Consider the following 18,970-nt stretch of genomic DNA (forward strand, 5'->3'; position numbering starts at 1 on the left):
TCTTACGACCTTACGATTATGACTAAAACTTTGTTACGTGCATGGCCTATGCACATGTGTCTGGCTGGACCAATCAATTTTCTTATGCTTAATGCAGAAGTGTGTGCTCCGGGCTCCCCGCTTTTATGTGATTCTAAATTCTAACCTCTGAAAACATAACTTATTTTTTAGTGCTATATAGCTCCAGACTCCAAGGAGGGGGTGAAGGCACTTATCTTCCCTCACCCGAGGAAAACTCACAAAAAAAACCTATTTTTTAATTGCAAAATATTGTCGAGAAGATTTATGTAAAAAAACTGGAGCCTAGTTGGAGACACGATGATAGGAATGTGCCTATCCCAAATCAATTAAAAAAAAAAAGCGGAATATTGTATGAAGTTTAAAAAAAGGAGTCAGATTTGTGTAAAAAAAAACTAGGGTCGATTGGAGACAAGGTGATAAGACTAGACTAGTCTTATTACAAACATTAAAAAAAAAAAGTAAAATATTGTAAGGAGTGTAAATTTTTTAATTAAATTCATATTCAATCATGAGGAGGAACACGGACACTCGTATCAGCGGAACGAACGTAATTTTAGTACCGTATCAAGAAAAGCACGTTATAAAGTTTGTATTGTTGCATGTAAACTATCTCTTAACATTTAATCGGATGTGCCCTTACGACTGACACGCCGTCTCGGAAATCATGTTCAGGTATCACGAGTGGATGAAAAATCCTACATTGCAGTATTTGACGAGCTCCGAGCCGTTGACATTGGATGAAGAATTCAAGATGCAGAAAAGGTGGTTGGAGGATGAGGACAGTAATTATCATATAGACCTAGACTAACAGAAGGTTTTACACTAATACCAGCGAAGATATGTAATTCTGGGCATTGACTTGAAGTGTGTGTAACATTTTACACCCATTGTTTTTTTTCTCTTTTTTATCTCCACACATTGATCTCTTCCTATACTATTTTAAATATATGTGGATAGAAAGTCCTGCGCATTTCTTTACATTCACAAGTATATGCAATCAAAGCCATAATATTATTTCTACGTTTTGTATGTATATTTCTATATTAAAAATATTTTACATATATATATATATATATATATATATATATATACATATCATCTAATATAGATGATTTAAAAATGCAAATATATAAAAAACATGTGTTTTAATACACAATGCCAAAAAGAAATGAATGCTAAGGGGTATGAAAAAAGAAGACAATAGGCATGAACTACTAATATATGTAATGCCGAGAATTACAAATTTTTGATAGCTCTAAGCAAAACTAATACTTTAGAAATTCTTTTAATAACTCGCTATATAATAGTTACTCACACTTTTAGGTGATTTTCATACAATTTTGTGCTTGTGTTTTTATGTTGTAGAATGCACTTTCATTATTCTTGATAAACATGCCTACCTGCAAACCGGAAGTGAAGTAGGTATGTATCTTTAAGTGTCGTATCAATCAATCCGTCTCTTTCGACCGATTCGTTTCAGATGCCATGGCGGGGGACACCAATCTGTTTCTCCACAACTCGCAAGAATTATGTATCGCCGAAATAGAAATTATGATAGCCGACGAGGCAAGTCGGGGCAAAAGGAGGGGTTGGGAATCTGTTATTCTAATGTTACTCTATGGTAACTTGGCCGTACGATAACGATTATTTAACTCAACACTCCTCTTTATGATTTATATTTATTTTCGTAACAGGCGCCGAAACGTTGAATATTAATAAATTTTGCGCCAAAATCAAATTAGACAATGCAGTGAGCATAAGAATGTTTGAAAAACTTGGTTTCCGAGAGGTGGGTTAAACGGCGTGACTTTCTGTCGCGCATTTAGCATTAAATGTCTAAAGTCCAATTTCTTCGAGATCTCAATAGTTCAATGTAGTTTATATTTACGATTTAACATTTGTTTAAATTAAAAAATAAAATAGACTACAAGTTGTCTAAGTCACGCGCAGAAAATTAGCCATTTTTTAACGGAAATAACTAACTATAAATAATGACTATACAGACAAAATTATAATTTAGGTGGAAAGAAGTGAAGTGTTTCAAGAAGTTACCCTGGAGAAGGAAGCGTCTACTGATTGGATAAGTTGGTTGCATTCCGAACTACAAGCCGTTATGCCTAATTAACTATTACTGTTATTACAGCAAATTTATAATAATTGATACATTTATAATTGTACGACTTTAGAGAAAAATGTATAGAAAAAAATATTCAAAATATAAAAAATTTTTTAAATATAAAAATTCAACCTGTACGTTTCTCCTCCCTGCAATGTATGTACATTGTAATAGGGATTTGGGAAAGAGGGAGAGGAGATAATGCTGATGCCGATACAATTGACATAGTTGAGTCATGATTGAACGTGATTGAGTCTAAATGCTTAGTGCGGCCTTTTATACGCCAGTATCAGCGTCACTCTTCGAAGCGGCAATATCCAATTTCTTATTCAACACTAGTAAAACACTACGACAGCAGAGTATCCAGCTTATTTGATAACGCGTATCAAATAACGTGAAACAAGTGATAGGGAGTCGCGGCTGTAGTAAAAAGTAAGACTGTATTAAAATAAAAATAAAGTATGTCGTTGACAAAGGCTTTTCGAATTGTGAGTAGTGTTATGCAAAGAAGGCCGTTGTTGTTTAATTCGATGGTGTACGGTTTCTTCTACACGAGCGCCGAGTTCATCCGACAGAGCTTCAGTAAAATGTCCGAGGTGAAATTCCCGAATTTCGGAATTCTTTTACGAGTAAAATTCTTTCTACATTATATTCATCCTAATGAGCGGATTGTAATCTTGTAGCCGATTGCCGCGGAGTCCGAAATTTCTTCTAATGTCAAAGGACCAATATTAATTCAAGTACAAAAATTTTGCGAGACGTTAGATCTGGTAGATAAAAGTGCTGATTCGACGACCTACAACTGGCCGCAATTGAAGAGATACGCGATCTTCGGTTGCCTCTTGGCCGGACCGATGCTACACGGATGGTATTTCGGCAATGTTTTCATTAAGTTGTAAAGTACTTGTACAATTTCGTAATGAACTTACGAATTAATTTTATATATTAACGACAGGTACAAATGGCTCGATACGTTCTACAGTGGGAAAACCACGAAGATCGTGTTAAAAAAACTCTTCGCGGACCAATTTATCTTGACCCCACCATTACTTATCTTGTTCTTTATCAGTTCGTATCTTTGAACGCTTCATGTGAACGTTACTCAAATCTTTTTCACAGCTTAATCTGCCTCACAAATCTTACAGGTATGAGTTTAATGGAAGCTAAGTCGGATCTCCTTCGAGAGTGCAAAATTAAGTTCGTGCACACTTTTCAGGTTCGTTTCCAAATTCAAAAATTAATACATTACGGAAATTATATGTAACCTTTGTTTTTCAGACTTCGTGCGGCTATTGGTTGCCGGTGCAATTTGTGAACTTTCTATTAATTCCGCCGTCTTTTCGAGTGATATATGTCAGTGTTGCTGCTTTCTGCTGGGTCAACATTTTATGTTACTTGAAAAATTTACCCGTTTCCGAACACGAGCACAAAGCAGAATACTGAGATTTTTCATATGCATGCATGTACGTACCTGAATAATTAATTACTAATTCGTTAACGAGTCAGATTTCTCGATTTTTTACGTGATAATATCATTCCGTTTCTACTGTCAATAAAACATTTTCAGAAATGTCAAAATATTGAATGCACAATTAGCACATGTATAGACAATTCATTGTTTAATATTTACTTCCGAATATGATTTCATTTATGGAAATAGCTTAGGAGATCAAATAATTCTTTAGAGGAAATAATGAAAATGAGTGATAGGCCCTCAGAATTTATTTTGTATGTACAGAGTGTGTATCGTTATCACTTTGTGGCCTTATAAATGGTGGTCTAAATAAACCAGCTAAGAAAATAAAAAAAAGGAGAAAAGAAAATACTGCGAATCCGCGCGCGCGCGTGAATCTTTAAAATAATGTCTATCCTAAAGCTAGGTTTACCGTTCAATAGATTGTTCATAAGAGATTAGATCAAACTTCTGGAAGATAATTTCTTTTGGTGTTCCGAACGTTACACTGTCAAGAGACAAGTATCACGCATATTATTGCTAAGTAAAAATTCCTTGTAATGTTGTTACGATATACTGCCTGCCTACTCGGTTCGATCGTAAGCGACGCAAGTATTTATTTCGACGCAAGAGCGTTACCGAGGAGCGGTTGGTGCTTGCAGTTTATCCACGTTGATCAACATCTTCGAGCAGTCTTATGCGTATGTTTCTATGCTACATTAACCGTGCGCAAGTTAAATACATGACTCAACAGCAACAAGATGAGTAAGTAAACCGAAGCTATATGCGCCATTTCGCCTGCGTGCTGAGTCATGTATTTATTTCGGCAATACGATTCGAACGAATACCGGTGAATAATTAAGAAAGACGTCTAAGAGGAATCCAGCCCTATCTCGTGGACGAAAATATATTCATTGTTCCGCTTGCTGTGCGCTTTCTTACGAGTCTCGCCGCTACTGTAAATGAAAACCAACGTATACATTCGTATTTCTTTGGGTTAAAGTTTTTATACGTTCCGGGTACCGGCTTACCGGTCGCGTCCTGTGGCGTTAGCGGTTTATCTATTACTTTTTGGATCACGTTGATCCATTGCGATCTGTCTTCATCGCTTTGCGCAGAGAGCAGGTAAGTTCTATCAGGTGTTTCGAGAGTAAACGAAAATCCTTGATCCCTAGCACCTGGCGGTACGCCGGTCTTTACCGCAAAACCTTCGGAACTATGTCCCATAAAGATTTCACCTTTTGGATGGGCGTCCTTAAAAAGTAGAGAGGAAAATGTAGATCGTTTAAGTAACACAAGCTACTCAATACAAGTAAAAATTAGAACGTACCATAGGATCGTCATGATACATGAGTTTTCTACCGTCTAACGTGAACCATCTTTTTTTGTAAGCGTCTGTATGTCTCGGACCAGTTTTCCATAGAAAGCCTTCGCGCGGAAAATCCCTCGTGAGTTGCGACAGTAACTCGTTCTCACTCGCACCCGGATACGCCACTTGTAAACGATGCAGCTTCGCACACCTGATGGCGAGGTACCAATTTGTGATTACTTCCGGATCCTCGTGATACACGTAGATATGTCTCGTCGTACCATCCTTCATGAAGGACAATTGAAGACTGTTCTGATTGCCAGTTTTCGGTGGCGCAAACGCCACATTCAGTTCAGATATCCTTAGAACAGCTTTGGGTTCCTTCAAGTAAACGTGAGATTATGCACTTGTACTCTCCTGAACTTAAATTCATCACTATCTCACTCAGGTTACCTTATTTTCCTTAACGTGATACTTGAGTGTGTCCTCCGCCTCGCAGAGTACAAATTTACGAGGATGGTAACGCGAATCTTCCTTTCCACGTTTCATTAAAAATCCTTCCATGAATCCTGACACATAGTGATTTTGTCTTTCGGGGTGACAAAATTCCTCCCTCTCGTACTTCGCCCTTATCCACTGTTCAACTAAAACTCTATAAAGTTTTGTAAATTACTTTCTAAGGTAATTCAGTCACTTTACATAATATTGATTCAAATAAAAATACTATTAAGATACTAATTAAAATATAATACAACTGCCAGCTGATAACCATATCATAAGGCAATAACTAAAACAGGAAAACCACAGATAGCTTGATAACTCACTGTGGGGCATCTGGGCTTGGTCTACGGTAACAAGAGGGTACACGTTCCTCGTAGTGCAATCTCGCTGCGGCATTACCCACTTCGCATATCCTATTCACTTGAGAATCTTCCCATCTGTCTAACTTTAAGTGCTTCACTTTTGAAATATGTGCTCCCATAGACCTGTGTACACCGGCGCACCTCGTGCAAACGAATATACCTATATTGTAAGATGCCCATTCTGGATCTGAAACGTAATGACGGCCCAGTCAGTGACAATAGTGTGTGACGCTGTATAAGAAGAAAGAAAGAAGAGATATTGTGTGTGTATTCCCAGTAATCAAGAATACAACTTTCGTCGTTTAGTTTCAAGCGTACTATCGCTAACGATATCATCGAGTCCGGTCGTCGTTGGAATTCGTGACGCCGCACAAATCAAATATCAGGCGTCACGAGCCGTGACCGTTCTCGCGCGACGCTACATTATGTAATCGTAATATTTAATATCACGATAAAAACAAACATTCCGACGTCGCGGGACAAACGCCGGGAGGTTAAGAACGCACGTCGCGGCTGAATGTGTCTCGCTCGGCCGCGACGGCTCGGGTAAACGGGACCTCTTTTACGGAACACACTCACTTTTGGCCCCGCAGTCTGCACACACGTTGTTCCCAGGCTTTTTCAGGAGTTCCGCCAGCAACTTCTCATTCGCATCCGCCATCTTAAAACATTGACGAACGTGGGCGACGTTCATATACCGTGAACGAGCGGAGCGCCCTCCGTGCTTGTCCGACAAAAACGATCGCGTAGAGGGCTACGTTCGAAAACGTCACCCGGGTGCACCACGAGTGATGAAAATGAGTCCTGTTCGCGTTGCTTGCACTTTTTGCACTCATCATCTTCGCTTTCTCTCTCTCCAACGGCCGAATATTATATTTATCTCATTCAAGTGCAAAAATGTTTGGGGATTTCAAGCAACGCGAACAAGCCTAATATCTATAGCATGTGTCACGTGCACTATAGAATTTTCTAGGGTTTTCATCCATTGGGTGACGTCTTCGAATGCAGCCTAGGTAGTGGCGTTGCTAGGAAACGATAGGGAATGAACTCGGCCAATCAGCGCGCGCGCGCGCGCACTAATTTTACATTTGCGCACACGTTTCTCTCGCGAATGAATTCAAGAATCGAGCTCCAATAACCAACGGCATAGAGCCCGGTGTCCACGATGCAAGAACTTGATCCAAGTTTTGGTTAAAAGTCTTGTGTACACGATACTAGAAATTGGTCCAAGTTTCGGTTTAAACCAATCAACTTGCAGCTCTTACGGAAAAGCAGCAGTTTCATTGGTTTAAGGGGATCCTAAAGTGAAGGCTGAACTTCCTCGACGTCGGTAATGTCAACATTTCTAATCCTGTTTTCTATGTTATATATCTATATCTGTCCTTGTCTAACGAGAGGCATCTGTCCTTGTTTCGATTGCTGCGCCATCTCTCGCTATACGCAATGTCAACCTCTGAATGTGCTTTTGCACATATAAAAGTTTATTTAAACTAATCTTTTTTTCTAGGCTTTCAATCTTAGATCTAATTGCACGATATTGTTCTTAAATGTTGTCCCTAGGTCATGCCGGTCTAATTTTGTGGATATTTATTGTGGAATTTTTGTACAAAGCAAATATTGTCGTCACGTATACCAAAATTAACAAAAATATTAATTTTTTCTCGTTTTTGATATAAATTCGACCACCATGACCTAGATTTTGATGCGTACTTTAATTCTAGACAAGAATTTTGCATTTCTATAAAGCCACGTAAAAGATTAGTGCTAAGAAAAAAAGCCGGTATTACAGACGGCTTTAGGATCCCCTTAAACCGAAACTCGGACCGATTTCTAGTATCGTGTACACAAAGCTTAAGCCAATGAAACTGCTGCTTTTCTGTAATGCCCGGTGTCCAAGATGCAAAAATTGTGTCCAAGTTTCGGTTTAAGCCAATGAAACTGCTGCTTTTCTGTAAGAGCTGCAAGTTGATTGGCTTAAACCAAAACTTGGACCAAGTTCTTGCATCGTGGACACCGGGCATAATAATTGGTCGCGTTCAGCAGACCAAGCCGCTCAGTAGCAGTCGAACGTGATTGGCTCTTACTTTTAGAACGAACCAATCAAGGCAGATTGTTGATAAGACGAACTCAACAGTTGTGCAACAATTGTGTCTGCTGAACGCGCCCAATTGTCTCTCGCGCATGACCGAATCGCACAACCAACAACATGCGGCTGTAAACAATAAACATATGTAGTAGCAGTAGCTGCAACCTGCAACTGCAACACATCCATCCATAAAACGATTCATAACCTCTTAACAGTCACTCTTTAATCCGTCATTTAAATCCGTTGAGTATAATCAATATTGTGTTCAATTATTCCGTTAAAATCCAGTTAGTGCATACATATGAGTGAAAGTATGACTGAAAGAGGTGGATATCGTTGTGCCTTCAAAGGCTGCCGAAGTGCAAGTAATGACAAACGAGGGATAAAAGAAACTTTGTTTCGATTCCCAAAAGATACAGAAAGGTCAGTTTATATTATGTTACTTGCTTTCCACTTACTATAGGCTTTTAAGGCCGATTGCATGAAGTGTTGAAATATTAGACAGTGTTCAAATATTAGACCAATTTTAAAATTATCTTTGCATTTAAAGGTGAGTTTGATTTTATTTTTGAACCATGTTCTATAATCAGTTATTAAACAATTAATGAAAGTAATATTTGCCTATGTTTCTATTTAATACGACCAAAAGTATGATAAATTTAATTGTTATTGATACATAACAAAAATTTGAAAAAACAAAAAAGATAAGAAAGGCGCCTATTGCTTGAAGGTCAAAGTTATGGGTATCAGCCTGTGGTCGAGAGGAATTGACTTCAAAGACAGCCATACAACTTTATAAAGATTATAGAGTATGCAAACTCCATTTTGCAAATTATATGTTCTTAAATTATGAGAAAACGAGATTGCAGCCACATGCCGTTCCAAGTTATATTGTGAAAAATAATGGTAAGTTATTTTCAAATAATACAATAACCAATAACGTTAGAATAATATTATACATAATATATAATATTATTTCACAGATAAAGAAGCAATTTCAAGTAGCTCAAATGTAGAAACACGCTGTATAAATACCTCAAAAATTAAAAATACGCAAAAAGAAAATACTGCATTGGATTTGACTGTACCTAATAATATGGACCTGGATGTACTTACAGACAGAACAATAGCAAAAGTATCAGATGTATCAGAATCAGGAACACAAACGCCTTTGTCATTATCTTCTATATCTCTACGAAAAGTACATCAACGGATAACAGAATATAAAAGAAGGATAACCAATTTGGAGTTAGAATTACATCAAGCAAAAAAAGCCAAAAATGAAAATATTAATGAAGATATTAATGCATTAGATATGTTACTAGACAAATATTTTCCAAAACAGACATCCGATTTTCTAAAAATGCAAGCACGTCTCTTTCGAAATGCAAAAGGTAGAAAATACGATAGCGCTTCATTCAAATAATATTGTTTATCCATATATTTTTCAAGTTCCAAAGTATATAATAACTTAGCAAATAAATTATTTTACCTAGCTGTGCAACTCTAAAAAGATTTACACAAAATTGTCATATATGTCCCGGATTACAAAACAGCGTATTTCAAATATTAAAAATTAAGACTGACGGTTTGCCAGAAATTAATAAATACTGCATATTTTGTCTTTAAAAGCACACTTATTTTACAATATAACAACATACCAAGTTATAAGTTTTGAAGACATAGAATTGTTCACAGTTGCCTGCATGTAATGTAGCAGTGATTATGGTTAAGGGCATCTGTCAATCATGAAAAACCATTAAGTTATTTATTTTTAAACTCTACAATTAAAGGCATCTAATTTACTGACAATTATACCATAAGCAGTAAGAAAGATAAAAAGCATTGGTTTGAAAGTTGTTGGTCTTACTTCAGATGTGGGCTCCAACTTTTATCAATTAATCCGATCACTGGACTGGACTGATAATAGAAAAAACCGTATTTTACAATAGACGAAGAAACATTATATTACTTTTTTTATGTATTAAAAGCAACTATGTATCAAGTGCAGCATTTTTTAATTATATCACAGAATTGCATACAAAATTTTTCAAAAATATTAATATTATTACTCAAACAAGAGTGCAAAAGTTTCTGCAAAATCCACTATTCAGTTTATAAGTCGTTTCCATAATAAATACTTATATATCTTCAAATAAATTTAATAACAAAACTTACTAACAATAAAAACTTACACGAGAAAATAATCCCTAGTGTAACCTCTGCTAAAATTCCTGGTGAACATTTTCTCACAATTTATAAAAACAATTCACAGAATTTCTAAATTCTTTACAAACTTTTTAAATTATAATTATTTCTTATTACTTTTTTTTATCTGGGACATGCATTTGTTAAAAATGTCTTTGTTTCGCATTTAGTCTTGTATAATTTATTATTTATTTGTTATGCTAATTAATTAATATTTCTAAATATTTTTTCAGGGTACAATAAGAGTGCATCAGTAAAATCAAATTAAAGAGAAAAGAAGAATTGGACATGATATTTAAGTTTATGACTGATTGAAGACGGATACACATTTGTATATTCAATTTTACATCTATCAGATTATATTTTTCTAATCTCTTGCAATTTTAAACAAACTTCGATTTAATTTACTTATTTAAGGACTAAAATAATGAAGGTGTTCCGACATAGGTACGTGTCCACTAACTGTCCAGGCATTGATACATTTACCTTACAGTGATTTCAACAAAATTGTATTTCAATTAAAAGTAAATAATTAATAAAATCTTTTTATAGTATTTCTATATATATATATATATATATATATATATATATATATATATAGTATTGTTATTAGATATAGTATTGTTATTAGATATATATCTTTTTTTGATTGTATCGATTGCCTTTCAAATTAGAGCCCGCGCATAACCAGCGCAAAATATGGCGAAACCTATGGCCTAGGGAAGAAGTTCGAGGTCTGTCATTCGGAGTTGGTCCTTTTGGCCACTTTTGGGTTTGAGTCCTTCTTGATCTGTCACGATCAATCACGATCTGTTACTAATTTATAAACAGAAACGACGAGCTGAGAACTTTGACAATTCGAATGAGAAATTTTATTAGAGAGAAGATATTTGACGCATATATGAAAGATATTTTTGCCAATACTTTTTGCCATTCTATAGCGAAATGAATGCATTATTTTGATTTTTTGGGGTTAGATTACTCCAACTGACTACAGAGTAGCAAAGCGCCTTCAACTCTGTTCTTGGATTATCTGACAGAAAAGACTCTTAAACCATGTTATGATATATTCCTAAATCAAAGTGATTACATTGTTTACATTGTTCTAGATTGTATCAATTTACTCTAGAACACTAGAATTTGATATTTGAAGTATTAAAGTTTTTTCCACCATTTTATTGACAATTAATACTTTTTTGACATACAAATGACACGTACGTGTATGCATCTGCTGCAAATATCGTGCGAGCAAAGACGTATCACTGTCGGATGTGTCGCTTTTCGGGTAAGTGTACTTACAATATTAACATTCAATAAAGGTGGTCAGTCAGGTCGAATTAAACAACAATTTTATTAGTTATTACTGGCGAAGCAAAGGATTATTTTCTGTCTACTTACAGTTTCTTTACAATGAATATCGTATCTCGTTATTTACTTCGCAATTCATTTAAGGTTCCCAAAGTCGGACGAATTGCTGAAGAAATGGTCGCTCGTGATCGGCACGGACAAGAAGATTATCGGATCGTCGCAAATATGCTCACGTCACTTTAAGGAAGAGGACTTTAGGTACAGACTAGTCGGAGGCAAACGTTATTTGAAGAAGGAGGCGATACCGTCCCTCCATCTAAACAAGGATGAGACAGTTTGGACAGTTTCGAACAATCAAAGCACAATAATTAAAGAAAACCAGTCAACAAACACTGCTGTAATTGAATATAGCGAGAGAGCCCCTGAGAACAAAGTTTCAAATATTGTAGAATTACATATAAAAGCTGTAAGAGACGACAAACTGTCCGAAAGGTGAGAAATATTTAATATGTAATGATGCTCGGGTATTTATAAAAGTAAACAAAAAATACTAAATACAAAATAATTAATAATAATAAGTGAAACACGACCCCGTTATGATATACAATCAATTAAAGAGAAGAATGCCATTTATGGTCTGGACTAGATCTTATTGTTAGTAGTCTAATAATATTGTGTGAAAAAGTATATAAAATTCACACAATATTATTAGACTACCAAGATGTGCAGTCCAGACAAAATCCGTAAATGGCATTTTTTCTCTCTAATAAAATAATTAATTTTTTGTAGACTATCGCTCGCTCCAGCAGGCCCAAGTGAGCCGGAGAAGAACCGCAAGAAATATCTGTATGACGTTCGATGGGAAGAAATCTCCACATCGTCAGTGCAAGCTAAAATTTACTGGGAAGTGGTGATAAAAAAAATCATGCAGCAAAAGTTGACCGTAAGATTTTTGCGACGGAAAATCAGGAGACTAGAAAGGCAGATACTGGACTTACGGACTTGAGTAAAAAAAAAGCGATTACGGATATCTAATAAGTGTTAAGAAATGCTGTAAATAGTTGTGCGACGGACGAAAATTGTGATGTACAGTAACAATATAATTATATTTAATATAAATGAATTTTGATCGACATATTGTATGTTAAATAAACCGAATTTAAACGATTGGTGTTCCGAGACTCGTCGAAAAAAGACTCAACCTGTTTATGCTGCCAAACATTCAGAACTAAAATCACTGAATTCCTAGAGATACACAAGTATTTTTACGTAATATTTTCTTTAAATTCTTTAAACACTTTCTTTAGATATAATTATTTAATTATATCTAATTACTTTCTAATTAATGGCAAAAATAGGATCCGAATTACGTCCCATGATAGACATGGACAATCATCATGAATCTTGATATTTAGTTATCGTCATCTCCTACTAGGTGGCTCAGTAGATACATAGTCTGCCGTTTTCTTATATAGTAACATGCGAAGCAAAAAGCACTCGCGAGAAAGTATTTATCATTTTCTAAACATAAAATAATGTTAAATAAATGTATAACAATAACTTTTTCGGGAATGATAAAAAGGAATTGCGTGTTTCATTTTGCTCAAAATTAGAAAAAACGATATTTTTGTTATATAATACACGGTCGGTCTCGCTCCTCGCTCCGCGTGTACTTGGCGCGAGACACTACCGTGTCTCTTGATAAATATATATATGTTATATATTTTTATATAAACTTTCTAATAATAATTTGACATTTTATAAAACATATAAATATACAATACTTAATTATCTATTAAATAATTGTATAATATATCGATCTGTATCTTAGAGGTAATGAATCGTATTTCCATTATTATGAATTTAGAGAAAACAAAGTTTAAAGTTTTAAATAGAAAAATGATATATTTTTTTAGATATAAAATAAAAGTAGCAACTTGATTTATTGAATTTTTAATAAAGTAATTTAACTAACATATTTTTTAATAGTACAACTGCCAATAACATGTTGTATCTGGTTTAGAAATTAAGCACTATATACATTTTTAATATTACTTTTTCTAAGCATTATATCTTAGAAACTAGTATAATAATAGACGCGCGCGCGTAAGACGTTTTACCATTATACAATTTAAGCTCTCGTTATATTGAAAAATTAACTCCATTTTGGCAAAAACTGAAGATACGATATTCTTTACTTCTAAAATACAGATATGTGTGTATCTGTATTTATAATTTATATTCAATTACATTATTTATAATCAATAATGATAATCGATAATTGATTATAAATAAATAAGCCAGTTTATGTTATAGGTATATAAACGAATGAAGAAAGCACGTTAGTTATCACGTTTTACATTTTCGCCTTTTATTTTTTAGTTTTGGATTTATTTATAGTCGGGTTATTTTATATCAAATTATTAAAGCAAAAAAGAAACGATCGATATTTCGCTATTCCTATATTCTGCTTCTATCTATCTATCTATGTATTCTATCTGCCTCCGATTCAAATCTGAACCGCTGTAAGCTCGAAAATGTTTGTCGACGATCTATCGATGACAAAGTGCGTAGGACAAGCTTTGAAATAGACTGTGCAAACACCGAGCGACTTGTGATTAATGTTTTTGCAGACGGCCGTTGTCGAGAACGAGCCCATAGGGAGCTCTCACTGTTTTGTAGCCGACCATTTGCCACTCACCCTCTGGACATTCGTTACGAGTTGTTGGGCGTTTCGATTGCTGGCATCTTCGAACTATTTGGAGACCGTGTTTCTCTCGATTCAATGCGAAATTTTTCAAAATAAAAAATTTGCTGGAAAACTTTGTCTTTAAATTCTTCGATTTAAATAAAGTTATTATAAAATATAAATAGTCAAGTTCAAGCTATATAAGACTTTAAAAGTTAAAGATCTCTTTTCATGCTTTAAGGTTTAACAATCGAGATATTTAATATCGAACATTTGAGAGAGAGAGAAAGAGAAGGATTTGGAGAATTTATGAGATATTGGAATATTATAAAACAGTTACAAATAATTCCGTTTTTTCTTTAAGACGATCTTGTGTGAAGGAAAATTGACCTCGACCTCGTCGAAGAATCTGTTATTAAGATTAGGGTCTAGGAGACACTTTGGTATCGCTGTTGCGACAATAGGGAAATCGGAAACTTTCGCTCGCACCCTCGAATTCGAGATGCTAATTGGTGGGTGGTTAGCCCGTAGCCACCGGCAAGTTTTCCGAGATTTATGAGTGCGCGCGCGGGCATTGCGGCTAAAGGCGTGAATAAGCTCGAGTCGTGGCCAGGGAAGGGTAACACAAGATTTTGAATTAAATGTCAACCGCACGATGAGACACGAAACTAACGTCTCGCCGCAATGTCTGGCAATAACGACGCTTCTACAACTTCGCGCATTATTTCCACCTGGTAATAAGTTAACGACGAATGTTTCGCGATCTTGAACGACAAGTCAGTCGGTTATAGGCGAGATCCATATATCTGGCCAGCTCTAGGGCCATATATGCGTCGCGAATGACGATTTATGGGTCAATGTAATCGGAATTGTAGAAATCTAGGTATTATGAAGAGGAAATAAAGATGCAGAGTATCTAAAAAAAAATGTAGAGGACTTAAGAGTCACAAATTTGAAAAATTTAGAGAGAGGTTCACGAACTAATGTTCGAAAATCTAAGGATCAACGATTTTAAGTTACGAGGAAAAGTAGAAAAAAAATAGAAAAAAATATTTCATTTGAAATTGAAGTAGAAGGCTCTGATGTTATTGGATATCCAGAAATATATAGAAGAGGGCTAATTAAGAGCGTAATCTTCTATTTGTAAATTTCATTTGACTTAAAAATCTCTCGTATAGAGTAAAATATGTTTTAAATTAAAATTATGGAAGAGGTTGAGCTTGGACAGGAATTAGGATTATTAAATATCTTTTTTTTTTTTTTTAATAAAGATAAAAGTAGCCACGTTACACGGCTTGTATTTTTTATAGTTTCTGTGTGCCAGGTGTACGAAAATCACAACAAAATTTCAAAACACGGTTTCGTCGTAATTATCATTTGTTCACCGGCTGGTGTTATTTATCGCTGCTCGCTCGCGCCCGAGCGAATCTCACGTTGGTTTATTCACGCACCCGTATACGCTACGTTAAAGTATGAAAAATGACGTATCTTGCGTGGCTTAATGGTCCATCCCCTTTTTCCCACGCGCGTCGTTCGCGCACCGCGGCGAATCATTTTGGAAAATAATGATGCTATCGGTGGATACAGTCTAAAGATAAAATATCTTCGATGCGAATCATCGAGGAGAATTGCCATAAAAAAAAGCTAAAAGTGCCGAAAATAAAACAAAAGCCTCGAGAATCCCCCTTCTTTATGATATTATCCCCTTTCCTCGAACATCAGATTGCCCACAATTGCTCTCCAAACTTCGTGTTCAAAAAATTCTATAAATAAACGTAACGTGTAATAAATGTGTGATACGTGTGTTTCCACTTGAGTGGCTCTCGCCCCCTCCACCCCTAAAAAAACTAAGAAAGACGAAGAGGAGCTATAAATTGGGGGTGACGAAACTCGGCAAGATGCAAAGACCGTGGGGGCAAGTGCAATGAAAGTGCCATTTGGTACAGCACACACGACGCTCACCCCTACGACTGGCACGTGCCTCGAATATAATTTATTGCAGTTGGAATTTTGTGGGGTGTCTCGCGGATCCCCGGCGTGCTCTTTGTACCTATAGCGACGGGTACAAGCCACTTCTGTTGTCTGCTCGAAACACGGGATCCAGCTCCTGCCAATAATGACGATCACTCGACGGTGAGTGTGTTCGGCAAAACCACCTCTCTTTCTGTAGGGTAGAAAAAGGGAAAACAGACGCAGAGAATCATATAATATACATATAAGATTACGAGTCGTTTTAGCAAAAGATAAAATAAAGCCGTTAATCTAACGAAATCGTAAATCATTTTCTTAAAAAATATTGAATAGCGTTTAAATTTGTTATATTTTTTCAAAATGCGATAGGAAAAAAGAAAATGGAATGTAAATTCCTCCATCTATTCAAAGCTGATTAAAAACCTGCACAGAAGAAAAAGAAGTGTTAAATCAAGACTCACATACTTGTATATAAGCAAGAACCTATAATCTTCTTATAAGAGAATTTCAACTTTATATTTATTTCAACTATTTTTTTTATTAAACTATATAAATACCTTTATTTAAACAAGTTTTCTTCGTTTAACGCAATTTATCTTATTTCAAGATTATATAGATTCTTGCTTATACAACTTCTTGTATATAATTCTTGATTTAACACTTCTTTTTTTTTTGTCAAAAGCAGTATTGCTTCCTATAATAATTCTTGATAATTAAGCAATTTATATTATTTTATTATTAGCAGGACATTATTGAGAAGTAAAATTTGTTTCTCTATCCGTTTAATAACACGGTTTCTCATGTATTCCTAACGAGCTTGTTTTTCCACCCCCGTCGTGACAACCCGTTTGAAAGGAAGAACACTCGTGAACGATATATCGACTTCATATACGTGTCGCACTTGGAAATCGCGATGGTTTCGGTGGAACGTCCCAATAATTCGGATCTCGTATTTTGCCGAGAGCACCGCCCGGGCGAATCCCGGCTACCCTCATCGCCAAAACAACCACCCTCGCGTACGTGAGCGGGATGAACAAGCGGGATCAGGCGGGTGAGTGGGCTCAGCGGGAGGGAAGATCCCGAAGTTTTTGAGTTCGTGAAAAGTTCGACGGTCCCTTCACACGTCTTAGATTCTTTTTCCAGCAGAATGCCTCTCGTGCCGTGCAGCCGCGATCGAATCGCCCGCCGTCGACTTCGTTTGATTCGAGTTTATTTTGGACCGTTCATTATCCGACCTCGAATATAGCACTAACCGAACTAGAACGGATCGACAGTAATCGCATATCCGAAATAAAGATAATAATGATAACCGTATTAAAATAATCGATTTAAAAATGATCCTTGGCAACGCGCGCTTTGTGAAATTACGTCAAATGAGACTTTCTGATCTTCCGATTTTATTTTCACATCTCTTTCCCTTGCTCTTTCCTGGGTCTTTTCAATCTTCAAAATCAGTCTTTGAAATCCTCGAATTTCTTTTTTAGTCCCCCTATTAATTTCCGTCCATTTATTTCCATTTTCGAAAAGGCTATATGGAAACATGGAGATTAGGAAATGAATCGCGTATTTTTTTAGGATCAAATTAAAGCGCGGAGCTCTTTCAAATTGCAGACATGAATTTTTTTTCTACACGCTGCTTGGCAAAAACGCCGAGATTTTCCTCGAATTAAATGGCACCTTTCGAGATTGCCCCTTTCACCATTTCCGTTTGTGATATTCTTAAAGCGTATTAGCTTCCGTCACGAGTCCCGCGGGAGCAATCTCCTAGAAAGTTTCATTCAAGTTTGGTTGCCGGTTATATTCGTATATCCCTCCTGTCGTCTGTCCGTTAGGGAAATCCGAGATTAGATCAGTCGCAAGATTTATCAATTTATATCTCATCTAATTTGCGGGTCAACTCGCGCGAAGCTATATACATATATTTTCTTCATACCTCGGTCGAAAGTACGTACTTTCGTCCCTAATAGCAGGGACAAAAGTTTAACATTTACTCCCTGTGAGAAGTACACGCGCGCCCTCTATAACCTTAAACCTTAACGCCCTTTAACCTTAAAAATAGTCATCAATATTGTTCTGTCTCTCTCTCGTCAGTTAATTTAATATTAAAATATTATTAAAGTCAATTCAATAATCTAGCAAAAATGAACAATATGTCATCTGATGAATCCGTAGACGAGGAAGAAGTTATACGAAATTTCGATGCAGAAGCGCGATTGATAATAAATACAGATACGTTGCCAAAGAAGTCTGTTGATCGATACAATCTATTTTTGATAGAATGGAATTAATTTATTTTTACAAAATATGACAAGACTTGACTTTTCGACATGATGCCTGCCCCCACGACCAGCAGCACTCGCTTCGCTCGTGCCGCAAATGTCGGGGGCAGGCATAAAAAACATGCTTATTAACATTTAAAGTTAAAAAAAGTAAAATTAATAACGTACTTTCGACCGGTTATGAAGAAAAATCGTATACACTACGCGGGCCAAAAGTTGAAATCTCGGTCCTGCTCGTCATGATGCCCTCGGCTTCGCCTCGGAAATCATGACGCGCAGGGTCGAAAATTCAACTTTCGGCCCTTGTAGTGTAATATACTATTTATGACTCAAAATCGAAGCTGGTTAATCGATACACAGAAGAAAAAGCGAAGTGTCAAATTAACACTGATATGCTTGTAGGTATATATGCAAGAATATATACTCTTCTTATAAGAAATTCAACTTTTTTTTCTTAATTGAACCATATAAAACTTCGTTTAACTATATATAAATGACTTTATTCAAGCAAGTTTTTTTCGTTTAATGCAATATAATCTCATTTCAAGATTATACATATATCCTTGCGTATGTACAACTACATCAGTGTTGATTTGACACTTCTTTCTTTTCTCCATACGTGCCAGAAATAATAATGTAATATATCGTGTAGTATAAGAGTATAAAT

The 18,970-nt window shown here is 35.8% G+C and overlaps 4 protein-coding genes and 1 pseudogene across 6 annotated transcripts; 4 read left to right on the forward strand and 1 right to left on the reverse strand.

Annotated features, from left to right (window-relative positions):
- Positions 1 to 2,198, forward strand: LOC143906597 (alpha/beta-tubulin-N-acetyltransferase 9-like). The gene is made up of 6 exons (XM_077422790.1): positions 1 to 606; positions 694 to 803; positions 1,387 to 1,443; positions 1,502 to 1,642; positions 1,716 to 1,810; positions 2,042 to 2,198. The coding sequence occupies exons 1-6, from the start codon at positions 530 to 532 to the stop codon at positions 2,144 to 2,146; spliced, it is 585 nt and encodes a 194-aa protein (XP_077278916.1). The 5' UTR covers positions 1 to 529; the 3' UTR covers positions 2,147 to 2,198.
- Positions 2,199 to 2,435: 237 nt separating this feature from the next.
- Positions 2,436 to 3,927, forward strand: LOC143906596 (mpv17-like protein). 2 transcript variants are annotated; one of them, XM_077422789.1, is made up of 6 exons: positions 2,436 to 2,733; positions 2,821 to 3,005; positions 3,093 to 3,205; positions 3,283 to 3,353; positions 3,416 to 3,600; positions 3,705 to 3,927. In XM_077422789.1, the coding sequence occupies exons 1-5, from the start codon at positions 2,599 to 2,601 to the stop codon at positions 3,578 to 3,580; spliced, it is 669 nt and encodes a 222-aa protein (XP_077278915.1). In that variant the 5' UTR covers positions 2,436 to 2,598; the 3' UTR covers positions 3,581 to 3,600; positions 3,705 to 3,927. The 2 variants fall into 2 exon arrangements, with proteins under 2 accessions (XP_077278915.1, XP_077278914.1); XM_077422788.1 differs by having other exon boundaries at positions 3,416 to 3,925.
- LOC143906594 (arf-GAP with dual PH domain-containing protein 1) lies at positions 3,829 to 6,488 on the reverse strand. The gene is made up of 6 exons (XM_077422784.1): positions 6,342 to 6,488; positions 5,724 to 5,949; positions 5,353 to 5,551; positions 4,921 to 5,280; positions 4,622 to 4,844; positions 3,829 to 4,546 (listed from the first exon to the last, which is right to left on the reverse strand). The coding sequence occupies exons 1-6, from the start codon at positions 6,454 to 6,456 to the stop codon at positions 4,479 to 4,481; spliced, it is 1,191 nt and encodes a 396-aa protein (XP_077278910.1). The 5' UTR covers positions 6,457 to 6,488; the 3' UTR covers positions 3,829 to 4,478.
- A 1,510-nt stretch (positions 6,489 to 7,998) lies between these two features.
- On the forward strand, positions 7,999 to 11,229 carry LOC143906591 (uncharacterized). The gene is made up of 4 exons (XM_077422782.1): positions 7,999 to 8,271; positions 8,579 to 8,754; positions 8,832 to 9,242; positions 10,290 to 11,229. The coding sequence occupies exons 1-4, from the start codon at positions 8,150 to 8,152 to the stop codon at positions 10,322 to 10,324; spliced, it is 744 nt and encodes a 247-aa protein (XP_077278908.1). The 5' UTR covers positions 7,999 to 8,149; the 3' UTR covers positions 10,325 to 11,229.
- Positions 11,230 to 11,276: 47 nt separating this feature from the next.
- Positions 11,277 to 12,545, forward strand: LOC143906537 (uncharacterized; annotated as a pseudogene). The gene is made up of 3 exons (XR_013259560.1): positions 11,277 to 11,341; positions 11,509 to 11,856; positions 12,154 to 12,545. The product of XR_013259560.1 is annotated as an uncharacterized LOC143906537 (transcript).
- Positions 12,546 to 18,970: the final 6,425 nt, after the last annotated feature.

The sequence above is a fragment of the Temnothorax americanus genome, unplaced genomic scaffold (assembly GCF_048541705.1).
Source record: "Temnothorax americanus isolate GAGA-0224 unplaced genomic scaffold, ASM4854170v1 Scaffold73, whole genome shotgun sequence".
Taxonomy (NCBI): domain Eukaryota; kingdom Metazoa; phylum Arthropoda; class Insecta; order Hymenoptera; family Formicidae; genus Temnothorax; species Temnothorax americanus.